Source organism: Hyla sarda, chromosome 2 (genome assembly GCF_029499605.1).
Source record: "Hyla sarda isolate aHylSar1 chromosome 2, aHylSar1.hap1, whole genome shotgun sequence".
NCBI classification, from domain to species: domain Eukaryota; kingdom Metazoa; phylum Chordata; class Amphibia; order Anura; family Hylidae; genus Hyla; species Hyla sarda.
Genome location: NC_079190.1, coordinates 440,841,015 through 440,861,839, shown reverse-complemented (window position 1 = coordinate 440,861,839; position 20,825 = coordinate 440,841,015). Strand labels below are relative to the sequence as shown.

Genomic DNA, 20,825 nt, shown 5'->3' with positions numbered 1-20,825 from the left:
GCCACCCTCGCACACTGAATTTATTACAATTTATTCCTGCTAGCAGGAGTACATTGTAGTATAAATCTATGCCAGCTCAGTACTCATATAGATTTTTGAGGCTGTTTCATGGGCATGTGCGATCCTATACTAGGCCAGTCTTAGTAAATTCCCACCTAAATGTATACTTTTCTGTAACATGAAAGCCCAAGGATGGTTGTCGGTATCTGTCAGACATATACATGTTTGTTTGAAGGGGTTCTACCACCATAGACACTTGCTCCCTGATCTGCAGTGAGACCTCCTTAGATTGGGTCTCTTAAACAGGACTCTAAATTTAGTGGCAGTGTGCAGACTTGACCACTGTTCCATTCATGGTCTATAGGACCACCAAAGATAGCGGTATACTGCACTCAGCTAACTTCTGTGCACCCATAAACAATAAATGGAGCGGTGGTTATGTCTGCATTATTCTGCTTTAAACAGAGTTCCATTCGGGAGGCCCTTTCTAAAGATTACTGCGGTGATCCCAGTGGTCAGACCTCCCATGATAAGCCACTTTCCCCCCTATACGGTAAATCGCGGATAAGTGGCTATGGTGGAAGAAGCCCTTTAACCTGTTAAGGACCAAGGGCGTAAACTTACGCCCCTAGTCCCGCTCCTGTGATATAACGCAGGGTTACACGGTAACCCCGCATCATATCACGGCGGGCCCGGCGTCATAGTGAACCCACCACCAATAGCGTGTGGCACTGATCGCGTGGCTAAAAGTGAAAGTAAAATGTTGCCGGTTAGCTCAGGGAGCTGTTCGGGATCGACAATTTTAAACGTATAAATTTTCCTGCATGTATTTATGATTTTTTTTCAGTAGTAATACAAAATCAAACCTATACAAGTAGGGTATCATTTTAACCATATGGACCTAGAGAATAAAGAAAAGGTGTAATTTTTAACTAAAAATGTACTACGTAGAAACAGAAGCTCCCAAAAGTTACAAAATGGCTTTTTTTTTTCAATTTTGTAGCACAATATTTTTTTTTTCCGTTTCGCTGTAGATTTTTGGGTACAGTGACTGATGTCATTACAAAGTAGAATTGGTGGCGCAAAAAATATGCTATAATACAGATTTTTAGGTGCAAAATTGAAAGAGTTATGATTTTTTTAAAGGTAAGGAGGAAAAAACGAAAGTGCAAAAAACGAAAAACGCCTGGTCCTTAGGGGTTCTCCACCATAAGGTGATTTTTGTATGTACCTGGCAGACAGTAATGGACATGCTTAGGAAGGATCTGCGCTTGTCTTGGGGATAAATGACTATGTTGTGAGATTACCATAACACTGTGGCTAGCTGTTTGTGAACTGGTATTTCCTGTTTGATTTTTCTTTTTTTGACTACAAAACCCATAATTCCATTTTCCTCCCTCCCACACATCAGCCACCCCACCCAATGAAACAAATGAGCTGCATCCATTCAAAAGACCTATGGTTCTCAATCAGGGTGTCTACAGCTGTTGCATTAGTTGCAGATTGATCTCTCTCCCACCAAGTGATCGCTCCACCCATTGAAGCAGATAGGCTCCCTGTCATCAGCTGACTAGTGAGTCAGGTCTCGGCCGCATTGAAACCTGGGAAAAATCTGAGACAACAGTCATTTTGTATGCTGATAAAAAGAATTAGTGGGGCGAAAATCACAGAAGAATTGTGAGAAAACCGTCACACACAGGTACAGACACTATTATGAACTACACTAACTTTACAGCCCCTGTAGCATAGTCAAATAAAAAAAAAATCATGGAATACCCTTTTAAAATCAACATATCCTAATGCAAGATGTTCGTGTAATTGGATATTCAATCCAATGCATGGTGCCTTTAACGTCTCCTCTGTTCTGATATACTATCTCTAAAGTTTATTATCTACTTAACCCCTTAACGACGCAGGACGTATATTTACGTCCTGCGCCGGCTCCCGCGATATGAAGCGGGATCGCGCCGCGATCCCGCATCATATCGCGTCGGTCCCGGCGCTAATCAACGGCCGGGACCCGCGGCTAATACCACACATCGCCGATCGCGGCAATGTGCAGTATTAACCCTTTAGAAGCGGCGGTCAAAGCTGACCGCCGCTTCTAAAGCGAAACTGAAAGTATCCCGGCTGCTCAGTCGGGCTGTTCGGGACCGACGCGGTGAAATCGCGACGTCCCGAACCGCTGATCGGACACTGGGAGGGCTCTTACCTGCCTCCTTGGTGTCCGATCGACGAATGACTGCTCCATGCCTGAGATCCAGGCAGGAGCAGTCAAGCGCCGATAATGCTGATCACAGGCGTGTTAATACACGCCTGTGATCAGGATGAGCGATCAGTGTGTGCAGTGTTATAGGTCCCTATGGGACCTATAACACTGCAAAAAAAAAGTAAAAAAAAAGTGTTAATAAAGGTCATTTAACCCCTTCCCTAATAAAAGTTTGAATCACCCCCCTTTTCCCATAAAAAAAATAAAACAGTGTAAAAAAAATAAATAAATAAACATATGTGGTATCGCCGCGTGCGTAAATGTCCGAACTATAAAAATATATCATTAATTAAGCCGTACGGTCAATGGCGTACGCGCAAAAAAATTCCAAAATCCAAAAAAGCGTATTTTGGTCACTTTTTATAACATTAAAAAATGAATAAAAAGTGATCAAAAAGTCCGATCAAAACAAAAATCATACCGATAAAAACTTGGAAAAATAAAAAAGTTATAGGGGGTCAGAATATGACATTTTTAAACGTATAAATTTTCCTGCATGTAGTTATGATTTTTTCCAGAAGTGCGACAAAATCAAACCTATATAAGTAGGGTATCATTTTAACCGTATGGACCTACAGAATAATGATAAGGTGTAATTTTTACCAAAATATGCACTGCGTAGAAACGGAAGCCCCCAAAAGTTACAAAATGGCGTTTTTTTTTTCGATTTTGTCGCACAATGATTTTTTTTTCCGTTTTGCCATGCATTTTTGGGTAAAATGACTAATGTCACTGCAAAGTAGAATTGGCGACGCAAAAAATAAGCCATAATATGGATTTTTAGGTGGAAAATTGAAAGGGTTATGATTTTTAAAAGATAAGGAGGAAAAAACGAAAGTGCAAAAACGCAAAAACTCTGAGTCCTTAAGGGGTTAAGAAATGACATAAGCGTAGAACTTTCGCTGTTGGACCTTGGATATATATGTAATAGAACACAGCTTTTTCATAACCATGGGTACCAATAATTACCCTCAACAGATTTTCATTCATAAGTACCAGTGGAGCAGTATATCATCAGTAAGTATAACTATACGTGTGAACCTTTATTTATTATGATTTTTGAGGAGGATAGTGGATGAGGACACACAATAATAATATGTCTGGGTGACATTCTTACCTATTTATTAGTTAAAATTTTTGTTTGATGTCAACATACATACGAGCAGTTTCATGTAACTTTCATCTGCTCTCTCTCATTACTTTTGTCTTATTGTTAATTATTCAAAAAAAATTATAAAAACTATTTTCATCATTAATGCAAGATGTTAAAGCTAAGATAAAGAATACACATGTAGTAAGATCATCTAACAAAGTGGAAGGATACAAAGAGGAGAAATAGAAAAATCACATGTTTGTATCAATATCTATCTATCTATCTATATATATATACATATATATATGCAGAAGGTGCATAACTTGTACTATCAGTATTCAATAAAATGCTAAATTATTCTGCAAATAAACAGAGCCCACTACATCATCTCTCAAGATCTTTAACATTACATAAAATGCCAAAAATGTTTTCCAATTTAATTCTCAGTAAGATAGGTCTACACAGTATAACCCCTTAAATACAAGTGAAGAATAAAAATGAAGTATCCTTACCTTAAGACTCCCACCATCATAAGCAAATACCTGGAGGTATAAAAATCCCCCAAGAAAGCTTGCAAAACTCCAAACACAGGTCATATTGGTGTGCAGTCTAAGCCCTGGATAAGGTACAGCTGTGGGAGTCAATTTTAATGTCCATGGCGTTGAAAAGTCCAATAAAAAACAAAATGCTGAAAACTACTTGAAAGTCACCAATAATTGTAAGAAATGGGAGCTAGTGGGCGAAAATGGAGCAGCTGCTTGATGACCTTACTAGATTTCTGTAATTTCCTTCCTTTTTAAACATAATGGAGTGAGACAGACGGCTAAGCTTTCACAGTTTTCTGCTCAGAAATTATTGAATGCATCAGAGGACTCATCATGCTCTCGGTAGTTCAGGACAGAAAGAGGGAGAGGGGCAGTCACCCAAAGTCTGTATTGAAAGTTTCTTCACAGCGTCCAAGGAAGCATGTGTGTTAAATCTGATACAGGGCTTGGCAGTAAAGGCAGACAAACTTTGGCTCCTCTCCCATTCGAGAGGCTAAGCATATCACAATAGCCAATAGCCTCTCAGAGTAAGTGACTTGCTGCTGATCTTTATTCTCTCTAACCAAAGATACCTGATATAGAGAACCCTGGATGAGCAGCTCAAAATGACACACAAGAGCAATTTCCAATTTTTTTTTTGTATTTTTTTTATTTTAATAGTAATGACACACAAAAACAATGGTATAAGGATATATTCAAGCAAAAACTGAAATATAAAAATATATACAGTACAGTCTTGATAATACAACATTTTGGGCCACCAATAGACTACAAAAACAGGAGTGATGCAAGGGGAGGACTGGCAAGTAATCTTCCCAAGTAAGCCATCATCTCTTGCTTGGGGTATTTTTTTTTTTTTTTTACAGGTAAAATACATTTCATGATATTGAGGCCATATATGTTCTGAACACCAAAACCTTACTTTTGGAACTTTCTTCCCTCCCTACAACAAATATGGATTTCAAATTTCAAACAAATGAATATATGTTGCCATCATTTCGAACATTTTGGACAATTACACAATAGATGTATATTGTATGTTTTATGTCAAATGTATTTTGTATCATGTCTCCCTAGGGTTTTATTTCACCCTTTTCCATGATATCAGCCATATTTTAATCCCCTTTCTTCCCAGGAGACACAACAACCATAGGGAGTAGATTTCCACTAGATTCTGATTGAACCATAAATTGGGAGAACCTAAATGAGCCCTGTTCATCAAAGGTCTTCCCCAGAGTTTTTAAACACGTATGCAATTTAACTGTATTTGTTAATTTTTTGACTTCCTCATAGATCAATTGTCCAGACTCAAGAACCTCCAAAATGTCTGAATATTGACCCCCTTCCCCTTATCAAAAACTGCAGAAAATCATATATTGAAGTTGAGTAGTAAGAAAATACATACTCACATATTGGAGAAACAATCCACCATTATTTATAGGCATACAAAGAACACAATCCAAACTCTTTTCCCACCCCACACTAGATTAATATAATCCTCAATCCAGAATGAGGTAAATACAAGCATATATAGCAACCTTGGGGAGTAAAAATGATTTACTTAAGTTATCTTTCCAGAGATACATAGCTCTTCTTAGCTTTGTATTTGATTAAACTGACTTTATTACAGTGTATATGCATAAACAAGTGTATCACAATATACGGTAGTAATTAAAGAGGTTGTATATTCCTGACCGACACGTCAGGCAGGGCGATAAAGTACAAAAAAACAACCACTAAAAGTGGGAACCCAAACAACAGTACACACAATAGACAAGACAAGACCAACAACATACATGTGTCCGTAGAACAGGCCAAAAGTTGGATAGACGGATGGACGAACATCACTCAATTGGAACACACAAGACAAAAAGGGGGGGGGGGAGGAAGGGGGGGATAGGAATAAGGGAGGAAGGAGGAGGAGAAGAGGAGAAAAGGTGCATGAGTGGGTAGAGCTCCAACGTCAGCTGCAGGAGAAAAAGTACACACACAATGAGGGAGACAACAGAGAATGGCATTGCGGCCTAGTCTATGGGGAGGGGCCTTGCGGCCTAGTCTATGGGGAGGGGCTCAGCTGGTCTCTCAGGGCCAGAAATCTAGATATTGTGAAGTTTGCCTGTGGAGAAGCACACCAGGAAGACCATATTTTGTGAAATTTGGAAGGGTTCCTACGATGCTTATAAACAAGGTATTCGTAGTTCACGGTGGTATTGATCAGGGCTTTCCAACCAGATAGAGTAGGGGACCTAGGGTGCTCATCTCAGCGTTTAACTTTATTTTCTCAATTATTTTATTAGAGGGAAACATTCAAATCAGTCAAGTCTGTGTCTTTCTTGAAATGTTAAAAGAAATCTGTCATCAGTTTCACCAGCCCTAACCTGTCGGTACAGACAGGTAGTACAGGTGACACTGATGACAACCATACTTACCTGCTCCTGTTCCGTGGTCCTGTTACCCTGCTATTTTCTTCTGCATCTTCCATTCCAGGGCTGAGTTGGAGCATGGGCGGAGCTTCATGACATCACCACCACTTTTTGCTAGCAGCAGGACACAGCAGAGAAGCAGGAGCAGTGACATCAGGAAGCTCTGCCCATTCTCCAAGTCGGCCTCGGAATGGAAGATACAGAAGATAGCGGGAGAACCGAAGCAGGGAACATGATCAGGTAAGTATAGTTGTCATCAGTATCACCTGCACTTCCTGTCTGTACCAACAGGATAGTGCAGGTGAAACTGATGACAGATTTCCTTTAACACCAAGGTATTTAAAGTTCATCTGCATACAAGACTATTTTGTCTTGAAAACCCAGAACAACTCTGCCTCCTACCATGTGTTAGATTGAAAAAAAGTGTAATAATAACAATTATATGTCACATGCCTAAGGTTCTGTATAGAGAAATTAGACTATCCCTGTAAGTGCATTCCCATATCCATATCTCTTCAATACAGTCACAGGTATCACCACTCCATCCTGTTAACTGACTTCATCACATCCACCACAATATTTCCATCAATGCTGGATAACCAGGACAAGAACCAGTCCGTATGTACCCAATACCCATAGAGATGCTGCCCTGTTTGGACCCAAGCCCAGAACTTCACGGTAACAGTGCTATCCCGGAGACAATGATTTTCTAAGCTTTCTTTGCAGTTACACATAAGATTTTCTCAGTTTAAGGGGATATTGTTTTATTACTAGGAATGTGTAACAGCTATTTTATTTTGCACTGAAAATGGAAATACATTTGTTTTTGCCTGGTCTCTTCTTCAACATTTACAGACACAAAACTAATTCCTAACTGTGTAAGATCTTCTTGGTTTATTTGTTCCCAATCTTAGATTTCCATGATTTGGCTTTTTCAAATCCATTCCTAAAATGGTGATAATCTTCAATGGTCTTAGAAATCTCTTCTCTTGTGTTCATCACAAATGGACCTTAATAAATAAAATAAGTATATTGTAAACATTGCTGTGAGATTTTGAATAAAAGTGGAGACTGGGCAAAAACTTCACTAGTGGAAAATAAATTGAAGTTAACACCAAGCAATGCAAGTCATACACCATTCTTGCCAGAAGGAAGGTGGACAGATATGTTTAAATAGATTTTTGGGTGAGATGTATCAAAATGGCCAGTAGCCCATAGCAACCAATCAGATTGCGTCTTTCATTTTTAAATGGGCCTTTGAAAAATAAAAGAAGCCATCTGATTGGTTGCTATGGGCAACTGGACAACTTTTCCTCTGCACAGGTTTTGATAAATCTCCAACTTTGTCCTTGCTTTCCTTGTTGAAGGGTAACTGTTCATCCAAATTTGTCCTAAAAATTATTTTAGATTATTAATTAATGTTTCCATATATGGGAAAAATCCACCCTCAAACATTGAGAATGCTAGCCTTAAAGGGAACCAACCAGTCATTAGTTCTATGCAGACCATCGGGGTATTTCCTGGCAGCTTCTTTCCGCTCCTACAAGGCCAACTGGGCAGGCAGAAGCCAGCAGTGACCACCTTAAAGGGGTACTCCGCTGCTCAGCATTTGGAACAAAATGTTCTGAATGCTTAGAGCCAGCACCGGGAGCTCGTGATTTCATAGCCATGCCTCTCATGATGTCACGCCCCACCCCCTCAATGCAAGTCTATGGGAGGGGGCGTTACAGCAGTCATGCCCTCTCTCATATACTTGCATTGAGGGGGCTGGGCTATGATGTCACGAGCTCCCAACGCCGGCTCTAAGCGTTTGGAACATTTTGTTCGAAACGCTGAGCGGTGGAGTACCCCTTTAAGAATTTATGTCAGGCATCATGAAAGTGATGACAGATCCCCAATGTTCTGATCACATCATATCAATATTTACATGGTGAGGGACTAACTGCTGGGCACTTAAATGAAGGAATGGTACAGTTCCACACACCAGGAGCACCAAACTTTGAGAGAGCTGCAGGGAAAAACCACAGCTGCAGCTTGGTCATTCCTAGGATTGGTATACTAATGCAAAGGAACTTATGGGGGCCATGGACCACTGGGGTCCCATATCCCACACATAGGCGACAAATGTCATTGTGGGAAACCCAGCTAAAGTTTTCCAGTAAGACAAATGCAGCAGATCTTTGGTTGGGCAGTAACCAAGAGAGCAGTCAAAGCCAAAGGCATCCAGGCATTCAGCACAGGACATCAATGGCAATATCAATGGAACTCGAAGAGCCACATTTATATCACTAAAATAACATATCAGAAAATTTGAAAACCGGACAACCTTTTTAATAAATAATACTGAAAAAATATTACTCTATAGATTTACAGAATAGCTAAGGGATCTGCATAGGTTAATGCATTACCCTGTTTTTAGTTATAGAATGTCATAAATAGAAGACTCCCTAGTTAATGATTGGCTCATACTTTTTATGAAGTCAGTGGAAAAAAATGACAAAATTCATGCAATGACAAGAATGCTGTATTTTTTTCTTGCTCAATAAAACAAGACGTATCATGATGTTGGAAAATGTCCATCACTGCTTTGCACAATGCTAATAATTCAACCGCTTGGGCAATGCTGCAAGCGCAATGTGGTTGTAGTTTGTCCCTGCAGACAGAGCTTTGCACACATAACTGATGTCTAAACCATCTATAGGAAAAGAAAAACCCATATGGCCTTAAACAGAACAACATGTCAGACAGATGTGTAACTGTTAAGAGGTTCATGATGAGATAACACATAATAGGGCAATAATAATATCTCTTGGGGATGTCATGGCTGGGACCTTGGTCAGCTAAACCTAGACAGTAACGTTGTTACGTCAGGTTTCCAAAAAGGTATCACATGGTTGTTGGGATCCCTGGGAAAACTACCACAAGGGGACATAGTTTTAAATTAGAGGGGCAAAGGTTTAAAAGCAATATCAGGAAGTATTACTTTACTGAGAGAGTAGTGGATGCATGGAATAGCCTTCCTGCAGAAGTGGTCGCTGCAAATACAGTGAAGTTTAAACATGTATGGGATAAGCATAAGGCTATCCTTCATATAAGATAGGCATAAGGCTATCCTTCATATAAGATAGGGCCAGGGACTATTCATAATATTCAGATTATTGGGCAGACTAGATGGGCCAAATGGTTCTTATCTGCCGACACATTCTATGTTTCTATGTAAAGGCAAAGAAGACTCCCTTTAGAGAAGAGATAAGGGCCCAGTTATGGCAGCACTGTGCCTAAAGGGTGTCAGTGGCTCCACCATAGATAGATAGACATATTTTTTTCAGACATGCAGTTTTTATTTAGTGGTATTGTTTAAAAGGCATTTAAATAAATACAGTGATTTAGTGGTATTATTATAGGGAATTATAGTGATTTAATGCAGTATTCAATAATCCTAAAATGTTATTGCGTACAACTTGTTTTGATATCAAACTGTAAAATAATGTGGAAATTCACAAGATGAAGACTAGCAATGATCCACCATGAGACTGTACTGATCATAAAACAAAGACAGAGATTTTGTAGAGTCAATCTTCCCTAAATGCCTTATCCTTCACAAGTACTTTTTCACCTTCTTCTTTGACCATCTAATAACCTGGAATGTTTATTTTAGTGACTCTACATCATATCATTCTATTTAATCTGAGCTTTCCTCGCTTTCTTCCAACACTCATACAGTTATTTTGCACATTTATTGCAGTTCCAGTTACTCCCATTCTTATATTATTAATCATACTGCTCAATTCTCTATTCAGACTATGTTATTGCCGTCCCCACCCCCTTTCTCTCAGCATTGATCACGTCTTCTGAGACCAGGCCAGTGGGAGTTGGGCTCTGTGCTCCATGTGATGTCATCACGTCACTGTGGAGCGCATTGTGCGCTACCCTTCACACCGGACCTGGCCGGTCCAGTCTTTGTCTTATAACTTTTATACCCTGGGACACTAGCTCTTTTCCCCCCTTATGAGACATATTAACATATGTCTCTTATTACAGTATATACTCGAGTATAAGCTGAGTTTTTCAGCACGATTTTTCGTGCTGAGAACGCCCCCCTCGGCTTATACTTGAGTGAACTCTCCGCCAGTCAATCCCTTCTCAGTGGTCTTCAACCTGTGGACCTCCAGGTGTTGCAAAACTACAACTCCCAGCATGCCCGGACAGCCATCGGCTGTCCGGGCATGCTGGGAGTTGTAGTTTTGAAACATCTGGAGGTCCGCAGGTTGAAGACCACTGCGGCCTTCGTCATCATCCAGAACCCCCTTTAGTTTTCTACTCACCTCCCCTCGGTGGGGAAGGAAGGGTGAGCTGGTCCAGGCCATCTATGCTGCAGGGACCGTCCGGTGGGGAGGATTAGTCGTTCCGGGCTGTCCATCTTCACCGGAAGGCCCTCTTCTCCGGGCCGGCCCCAGACTAGTGACGTTGCCTTAACGACGACGCACAGGGACGTTCATGCGCACGGACATCCCTGTGTGTCGTCGTCAAAGCAACGTCACTAGTCTGGGGCCGGCCAGGAGTGGAGAAGAGGGCCTCACGGTGAAGATGGACAGCCTGGAACGACTAACCCTACCCACCGGACGGTCCCTGCAGCATAGATGGCCCAGACCAGCTCACCCTTCCTTCCCACCGAGGGGAGGTGAGTAGAAAACTAAAGGGGGGTCTGGATGATGACGAAGGCCGCAGTGGTCTTCAACCTGTGGACCTCCAGATGTTTCAAAGCTACAACTCCCAGCATGCTGGGAGTTGTAGTTATGCAACATCTGGAGGTCCGCAGGTTGAAGACCACAGAAAGGGATTGACAGGCGGTGATGATGAAGGGGGGGGGTGATGAAATGGGGGGATGATTTATTTCCCACCCTAGGCTTATAGTCGAGTCAATAACGTTTCCTGGGTTTTTGGGTTGAAATTAGGGGCCTCAGCTTATATTCGGGTCGGCTTATACTCGAGTGTATACGGCACATGAATTTAATATGCACAGAACATTTTCAGGAGGCTTATTTCAATTTAATGTGACTATTGAGGAGTTATTTTGTGACTATTGAGGAGTTTTTTGGTCTGCAGCAAAAGCTATGTTCAGTTGACATGTATTTGGGAGGTTTATGAACCAAATATACATGACAAAATAAGCCTGTTTTTTGGCATGTACATGGCCTAAAAAAAAAGGACCCAACTTTTTTTTTCTTTTTTCTACAATTTGTCTGTTGTATCAAATACGACTGCAGCATTAACATGTGTGTGCACAAACAGCATTGTAACACGGAGTCCAATAGAACAGAGGATTTTTGGGCAGTTTTTACCTTGTGTACACATAGCCTAACATTGCAAGAACATGATCGACTGAGTGTAGGGCTATAACTGCAGGGTAGTATAGTATGAAAAATAACACATAGTAGACAAGACAAAAACAAATCTTCTTACCATGCTGCACAATGGGTTCATTTATTGGTTCACCAGCAACCAAAACCAAGTGGGCCAGTTCATCCCCCTGCATTATAAGAAAACAGAAACAGGACATGTTTATGCAGAAGGTTTTCATGTCCAATCTTATCATCTTTGATCACTTCCCCTTCAGTCCTCTTCCCAAGACAATTCTGGCACAGTACTTTAGGTTAAGGCCACATAGAGCATCTATGGTTCAGCTGCAAACCAGAACAGCATGTGTATTTACCACAAATCAGAGCAGTTTTTCAAATCACGTTTTTCGGACATTCAGTTTTTGCATGAAAAATACCTCAAAACCACACAGCAAAGAAAACAACATAAGCATTGCCTATGTGTGCCGATTGTGGTAGTAATACATCCTGTTGTCACACCACAGTTGCTATGTGTGGCCTTACTCTTAGGGTATATTCACACTCCAGAATTCCCTCAGAATTCCGTGAGTGAAATTCAGCACAGTGAACGTTAGCATCAGTGCGAATGGGTCTTCCGCGAGACCCGTTCACACACCGGAATTTCCGCTGCTGAAATTGTTCTGCGCAAAGAAAGAACATGTTCATTTTTTGCACGGAAGTCCGCGAGCAATGCATAGTGGTCAATGGTGACAGCGCAGTGCCGCACGGTCCTACCGCCGCCGCCGGCTGCCAGGCTGAATCTCCGCTCGCTGAATTCCGCGAGCAGAGATTCAGCTACATATCCATAGTGTGAACATACCCTTAGTCCTTCTGGATAAAATCTAATTGGTACATAGGCATAAATTTTGGCCTCAGTGTAAAATCTTTATAAAATCTATAACTGGAGATTACATACATTTATGGATAAATGAATCTTTAAAAAAATAAAAAACATTCTCCATACCATGAATCTTAAATGGGTACTCCGCCCCTAGACATCTTATTCCCAAAGGATAGGGGATAAGATGTCTGATCACAGGGGTCTCGCCGCTGGGGGGGACAGGGCATGACATCACGAGGGTGTGGGGCTGTGACCTCACAATCCTCCGGCCCCTGTATCGTGAGTCATCAGGCACAGAGAGCGGTGAGCGAGGATAAGATATCTAGGGGCTGATTACCCCTTTAAACCTGGTAAATCCATTTTGCCATTTTTCCATAAAATTGACAATACTACCATCACCTTGGCAGTAGGGCATTTAGGGCTTCTTCAAGTTTGTTGTGCTACAGGAAAATTTTTCATCAGCAAAAATCTACACTCTACCTTGTTTTCAAATTGTACATTGTCGCCATCTTCCAGCACTGCTGTGTGGTGAGCTTCAATTTTTTGGGGGGCATCAGATGGACCTTCAAAGAAAAAAGGGGTGAAGAGCATTAAGAATTAACAACAAAATAAATTCAGCAACTATCCCAATATGTAACAAAGTTATTTGAAAAATGTTAAGGTTGAAGGTGCTGTAAATAGTGTAATTTGTTGAAAACAGAATGACGTATTAATGGTCAATGAAAACCAAGATCATCAGCCAACTGAAGGCTGGATATAAAATCCCTGCAAAAATCAAAGGAAAAACTGAAATCACAAGCAAATTTAGATGGTGTTAAAGAATAGTCCAGTATATAAAAAAAAAATAATAATTAAACCCAGGACCGCCCAAATCTTCTGCCTGGCGCCCCACATCTCTGTGGCCGACACACCCCCTCCATGCATTTCTATGGGAGAGCTGGAGACACAGCGTTCGTTCTTATCCCCTATTCCTGTGGATAGGGGATGCATTTTTTTTTAAATACTGGACTACTCCTTTAATGTGACTCAGTAATGTGTATCCTCCCACACTCACATGCCTTTATCTACTCTCAACAATATCTGGGTATACTCTTGATGAAATAACAGATGGTGTCCAGGGGAAATCCTCCTAAACCTTCATCAGGTCCCAAGTGAGCTGTTGGACAGTCTGTGCTGCTACTTGGAAGTGTTGAATGATCTGGAACATAATGTTCCAGAAGCTCTCAATGGAATTAATGTAAGGGATAGTCAATGGCATCAATCTCTTCCTCATTCAGGAACTACCTACACACCCTGGCCACATGGGGTCAGGCATTGACCTGTACCAGGTGGAACTCAGGATCTACCGTACCAGCATAAGGTCTGACAGTGGCTCTGAAGATTTAATTTCGGTACCTAACAGCAGTCAGGGTTCCATTGGCTACCCCATGGGGGTTGTGTGACCCTCCAGTGATATGCCTCCATACTGACCCAACATCAAACCGGTCATACAGGATATAGCATATAGCATTCATATCTCCAGAGTATTTCATTTTTGTCACATGTGCTCAGCATAATCTGAAAAGAGGATGGGATGCCAATTGTGGACCTGAAAATTTTGATCTTCTCTGGCACGTGCCAATTGAGCTGTATGGTACTGGTCTGTGAGCACAGGTCCAACACAAGTCCCAATGGACACAGTTTCTGACAGATTAGTAAGAAACATGCACACTACAATGCTCCTCCTGTTTCTTCTCACACAAAGAAGCAGATACTAGTGGTAGGTCTATGTCCCTGTCCAGCTTGTGTCCTGGTATCTGCTCCACGCTCTACAGACTGTACTGGGAGATGCTACAAACCTTCTTGCTAGGGAAAATACGGTTGTGCCATCCTTGAGTGTGATTACCCTTCTCATGCTACCAATAGTGACAAGGACACAAAAGGAAAATGGAAAACTAGAGAAAGATCTGTCAAGAAGCAAGAGTAGAGAATAATTGTGTGTGACTGTACAAAACCATTCCCTTTCTGGGGATTGTCTTTCTAATCTGGGATAATCTTTCTCCATTTACACAAAAATGTTCTTTTACTTTAGTGATTCTGAAGCTTTCTTGATTGGTGATGGCAAAGCTGTTCTAATGTAGTCTTAAAGGGGTACTCCGCTGCTCAGCGTTTGGAACAAACTGTTCCGAACGCTGGAGCCGGCAGCTCGTGACGTCATAGCCCTGCCCCCTCATGACATCTTGCCATACCCCCTTAATGCAAGTCTGTGGGAGGGGGCGTGACAGCTGTCATACCCCCTCCCATAGACTTGCATTGAGGGGGTGGGGTGTGATGTCATGAGGGAGGTGGGGCTATGACATCACGAGCTCCTGGCATCGGCTCCAGCGTTCGGAAACAGTTTGTTCCAAACGCTTAGAAGCAGAGTACCCCTTTCACCTTCTTAACTATTCATTGGAGACTTACCAACATGCATCACTCCTTGTAGCGTGTAGATAAAGGCAGTCCATCCTGTAAATTTACATAAAATAACATAATAAATATCACTGTACCTATTTCCTAAATACTTCAAGTATTCCCCTTCTAGCATAAAATTAGGCTTGGACTACACTGTGACTTTCTGTAGTGCAACTGGTTTCAACTATTGAGTGATGGCTGCAGGCCACAAGTTCGAATACAATCAAAGGTAAGCAATAGAACAGGAATCTAGTTTTTAGATAAGACAGAGTGTACGCCTCACCAGGCTTGATCCAAAGTCCATTGTAGAAGTTGAACAAAATTAATCTAAGGCAATGAAGAGTTCCCTTTATTTACATCTTGCAACATTTTGCTATTCTAACCATCCTTAAAGGGGTACTCATCCCCTATCCTTTGGATAGTGGATAAGATGTCTAGGGGCAAAGATGTCTGATCATGGTGGTCCCGCCACTGGGGACCCCTGCGATCTCCCTGCTGCACCTGGCATTCGTTTAGAGCATCAGGTACAGCACCGGAGGCTGGTGACGTCGCAGCCACTCCCCCTCAATGTAATTCTATGGGAGGGAGCATGATGGACACCACGCCCCCTCCCATAGACTTGCATTGTGGGGGCATGGTCGTGATGTCACGAACGGGGGGTGGCCGTGACGTCATGAACCTCCACCCCACATCACCAGTCATCCGGCACGGATCAGACACCTTATCCCCTATCCTTTGCATAGGGGATAAGATGTCTAGGGATGGAGTACCCCTTTAAGAAGTAACACAGCATAGCCAAACCCCATTCTTACACATAGTGATTAAAAATTCTATCCATTTTATCCAATGAATGTCCAAATATGTGCATTATGAAAGTAACAGTACATATGCCATGACATTATTAACCCCTTAAGGACTCAGGGTTTTTCCGTTTTTGCACTTTCGTTTTTTCCTCCTTACCTTTTAAAAATCATAACCCTTTCAATTTTCCACCTAAAAATCCATATTATGGCTTATTTTTTGCGTCGCCAATTCTACTTTGCAGTGACATTAGTCATCTTATCCAAAAATGCACGGCGAAACGGAAAAAAAAATCATTGTGCGACAAAATCGAAAAAAAAACGCCATTTTGTAACTTTTGGGGGCTTCCGTTTCTACGCAGTGCATATTTCGGTAAAAATTACACCTTATCATTATTCTGTAGGTCCATACGGTTAAAATGATACTCTACTTATATAGGTTTGATTTTGTCGCACTTCTGGAAAAAATCATAACTACATGCAGGAAAATTTATACGTTTAAAAATGTCATCTTCTGACCCCTATAACTTTTTTATTTTTCCACGTACGGGACGGTATGAGGACTCATTTTTTGCGCCGTGATCTGAAGTTTTTATTGGTATGATTTTTGTTTTGATCTGACTTTTTGATCACTTTTTATTCATTTTTTAATGTTATAAAAAGTTACCAAAATACGCTTTTTTGGACTTTGGAATTTTTTTGCGCGTACGCCATTGACCATACGTCTTAATTAATGATATATTTTTATAGTTCGGACATTTACGCACGCGGCGATACCACATATGTTTATTTTTATTTTTTTTTACACTGTTTTATTTTTTTTATGGGAAAAGGGGGGTGATTCAAACTTTTATTAGGGAAGGGGTTAAATGACCTTTATTAACAGTTTTATTTTACTTTTTTTTTGCAGTGTTATAGGTCCCATAGGGACCTATAACACTGCACACACTGATCTCTCATCCTGATCACAGGCGTGTATTAACACGCCTGTGATCAGCATTATCAGCGCTTGACTGCTCCTGCCTGGATCTCAGGCACGGAGCAGTCATTCGTCGATCGGACACCGAGGAGGCAGGTAAGAGCCCTCCCGGTGTCCGATCAGCTGTTCGGGACGCCGCGATTTCACCGCGGCGGTCCCGAACAGCCCGACTGAGCAGCCGGGATACTTTCAGTTTCACTTTAGAAGCGGCGGTCAGCTTTGACCGCCGCTTCTAAAGGGTTAATACCGCACATCGCCGCGATCGGCGATGTGTGGTATTAGCCACGGGTCCCAGCCGTTGATCAGCGCCGGGACCCACGCGATATGATGCGGGATCGCGGCGCGATCCCGCTTCATATCGCGGGAGCCGGCGCAGGATGTAAATATATGTCCTGCGTCGTTAAGGGGTTAATATAAGCATAAACATCATACACACCAATGTGTGAATTATCGCCAGTATTTAACGTATGTAAAAACATATGAGTGTTAGTATAGCTGCTTATTTATCTTTCTTTTTAGGGACTTCAACCTTAACATATTCCTCCGTTCTGGAACACAATGCTTGAGTATTTTTTCTTTAATTATTATTAGGTGTAAGGTTCAGTAGGCTTAGGCATTTAGGGTAAATCTTGAATGATTTGGACACATCCAGCTCACTTGAGCATGATATAACATATCTTATTTCTGGCGCTCAGACAGATGAGAGACAACATCCCAAATAAGCAATGACGGTCAACATATACACTGTCCTCATTTAGGGTAAGGCTGGGTTCACATATAATATTTTGGACAGTATTTAGTCCTTATTTGGGGGGTTACTTTGGTCAGTAATTCTAACCAAAACCAGGAGTGCTTCAAAAACAAAGTCATTTTTGCAGTTTTGAAGAATTTGGACATAATTCCGTCAGAATTTCTGTGCGCTCAAAACTGAAATTCAAAGCTCCGCTGACTTCAATGGGATTCTGCCACGGAATTCCGCAAAATTAAAGACAGGTCAAATTTCTGCACCGGAAATTCTGCCATGTGAATGGGACAGCGGAATCCTATTAAACATAATGTGCAGTAAATTTCAGCTGAACTTCAGGCACACAACAAGCTTTGGGTCATCTAAAAGTTTTTTCTTAAATTATTATTCATGTGAAAGTTGCATATGTGTGTGTAACAAGGTGCCAGGGTACGGGGGAAACATAAAAAAACTGATGCTTACCCTGCTTAACTGATGCTTACGGTTCCCCGTAGGTCTGTCGTGATGTCTTCTATGCTTACTTCTTCAGAGACAAGCAGCTTAATGTAGGACCTTCCTATAGAGTCTTGGCCAGTGATTGGCTCAGTTGGAAGATCCTGCAACCAGCTGCTTGTTTCTTCTGTGCTTACTACTTCAGACTGCTCAAAGGTGAACAAGATCTGCAGCAGACCTTGGTGAGCATCAGTTTTTTATCTTTCCTCCATGACCCAGCACCATATTAAATTGGAGTTGAGGTGAAATGAGGGAGATAGACATGAAATGGAAGAGGGGTGAAATGGGGGGATGGACATGACATATGGGGAGGAATATGACATGGATGGATGAATATGCCATAGGGGGGATGAACATGGCATGGGGGGGGATTGGACATGAAAAGGATAGGGGGGGAATTTTACTATCTGTTTTTTATATCACAATATTTACTTCCATAATCACAATATGACATTTTCCCCAGATTGAGCAGCCCTTAAAAAGAAACTGCCTGCAGCGTCACCAGCATAGACCTGCTGGAACTGCCTAATAACGCAGGTAAAGTGGATTACAAGTGTGTTTCAGTGTGTGTTTGTACATCATGCCATTGCTGAGATATAGGTAAAAAATAGTAATATGTAAATGTGGTCCATTGGTGCACTTAGGCGTTCCTAACCCCTTTGTGCACTCGTTCTAATGCCCAGATGGTCCATAAACTACGAACAACCCCCCCCCCCTCCACCACCACCACTAGCACATAGCACAGGAATTAGGCAGAAAAAATCATTATCGGAAATTCCATTGCAGCAGAGTCCAATTGTTTTTAATGGGATTCTGCTTCACCCTGCACATGGCCGAAAACATCTGGCACTGAAATTCAAATTTAAATTAACATGTAAATTCTTTCAATACAATTTCCTCGGAAATGTATTGCCGTCTATGAAGATGGCACATTTTTGAGTGGTCCTAGCATCGGCATGTTCTTCCGGCACCTGCAGCCTGTCCGCCCGGAAATTTTCCAGACGGACATTTTGAGGTGAACATGGCCATATTACTAGATCCATGATTTAGCTCCTATAGATTAATATGCGCCCATACTGTACCTCTTGTGGCAGAATAAATACATTTGTGATTTCACATTGAGCTTTTCACCTTCTCATCTGAAGAGCTCAGGTTTGCAGCCTTCACTTATCTGGGACCTCCATGGAAGCTCAGTTAGTATAAGTCATAAATAAATCAGTGAACCCTCCTTCTTGGTGTATACAGCATATACATACCAGAGTACTATTATACTATATACATCTTGCTCTACTGTAATGTGCTGTAAGGGCAAACATAGGCTACGTCACATGCCATATTATACTTCTAGAGGATAAAGCAATGCTGCACAGAGCCACCATCCAAGGAGTGCCTTATGGGTCCACTATATCATCATTGTTATGTACATATAAGTCATGTAAACCAGTAAGTATGGACTGATAGGTTAGAAGGGGGAAAAAAAGTATTTTAGTCCCAACTAAGGATGTTTTGGTGGATTTGTTCAAGTCACTTGAAGAAGAGGTCCGACCAAGGTCTTGTAGGACAATATAGTATTGAAAAGTCATCTAAAGGAAAACTACAACAGAGCTGTGGTATTTTAAATATCATTGCCATATGAAGAGTAGATGATCAAAAGTTTAAGATTTCATTTTGACAAGATTGGGTTAAGAAAAGAATTAGGGAGATTATGGGGCAAAAGTAATTGACGCTTTAGCCCAATTTTGGGTGACCTTTTTTGTTTTTGAGCTTTGATGTTCAAAGGTGGCACAAATTATGTCAATATGGCAAGTTATTTAATATTATAATTATGGTTACCATTAAAATAGCTTAAAAAGAATGAAAAGAGCACAATAAAGAAAAAAACTATGATGCTAAAAAAGAACAAAAGAAAACAAAAAACAAAGGGGAAGATTTATCAAAACCTGTCCAGAGGAAAAGTTGCCCAGTTGCCCATAGCAACCAATCAGATCGCTTCTTTCATTTTGCAGAGGCCTTGTCAAAAATGAAAGAAGCGATCTGATTGGTTGCTATGGGCAACTGGGCAACTTTTACTCTGGACAGGTTTTGATAAATCTCCCCCAAAATGTAGAATAAATATTACATTCTCAACTGTAACTCTACATATTTAAATATTGTTTTAAAATGTATTTCGAAATTATGTTCTGACCAGAGAGGCATCAACGAGAATGCTATAATACTGAACTATTCATTTAGAAACAAGAGATAGATGAAGATCTCATGTTCACAAGATTGGGTTAAGAAAAGAATTTGGAAGATCTTGGGGCAAATTACGTGACACTTTAGCCCAAATTTAGATGACATTGGAAATGTTCACTGTGTGCTCGGCTTTCCAAGGAAAGGAAACAAATGGGCACAGCATTCAGCTGGGTGTCTGCCCCTTTGTTTTAGTGATCTAGTGGGATCTAACTTCTGAGATGTCCCTATGATTTGTCAGAAGTTTATTTAAAGGGGTACTCAGCTGCTCAGCGTTTGGAACAAACTGCTCTGAACGCTGGAGCCGGCAGCTCTTGATGTTGTAGCCCCGCCCCTCGTGACATCACGCCCTACCCCCTCAATGCAAGTCTATGGGAGGGGGCGTGACAGCCATCACGCCCCCTCCCATAGACTTGCATTGAGGGGGTGGGTTGTGACGTCATGAGGGGGCGGGGCTATGACGTCAAGAGCTCACGGCGCCGGATCCAGTGTTCGGAACAGTTTGGTTGCCCACTGTTTGTTAGTGGCTCTCTGCATTGACTTTCAGAGGGGACCTCGATCATGACACCCATATTCCCTAATGGGGCATGTTAGC

The 20,825-nt window shown here is 41.4% G+C and overlaps 2 protein-coding genes across 5 annotated transcripts in view; both read right to left on the bottom strand.

Annotated features, from left to right (window-relative positions):
• VEGFD (vascular endothelial growth factor D) overlaps nt 1-4,243 on the bottom strand; it is a 69,550-nt gene extending 65,307 nt beyond the window's left edge. The window contains exon 1 of the mRNA XM_056560841.1: nt 3,875-4,243. Coding sequence (XP_056416816.1) covers nt 3,875-3,958 — 84 coding nt within the window. The 5' untranslated portion in view covers nt 3,959-4,243. The remainder of the gene's footprint in view (nt 1-3,874) is intronic.
• Nucleotides 4,244-4,544: 301 nt separating this feature from the next.
• PIR (pirin) overlaps nt 4,545-20,825 on the bottom strand; it is a 114,323-nt gene continuing 98,042 nt past the window's right edge. For all 4 annotated transcript variants that reach the window (XM_056559255.1, XM_056559254.1, XM_056559258.1 and 1 more), the window contains 4 exons: nt 14,992-15,036; nt 13,030-13,112; nt 11,794-11,860; nt 4,545-7,340 (listed from right to left, as the gene is read on the bottom strand). In XM_056559255.1, the coding sequence (XP_056415230.1) occupies nt 7,225-7,340; nt 11,794-11,860; nt 13,030-13,112; nt 14,992-15,036 (311 nt within the window). In that variant the 3' untranslated portion in view covers nt 4,545-7,224. The remainder of the gene's footprint in view (nt 7,341-11,793; nt 11,861-13,029; nt 13,113-14,991; nt 15,037-20,825) is intronic.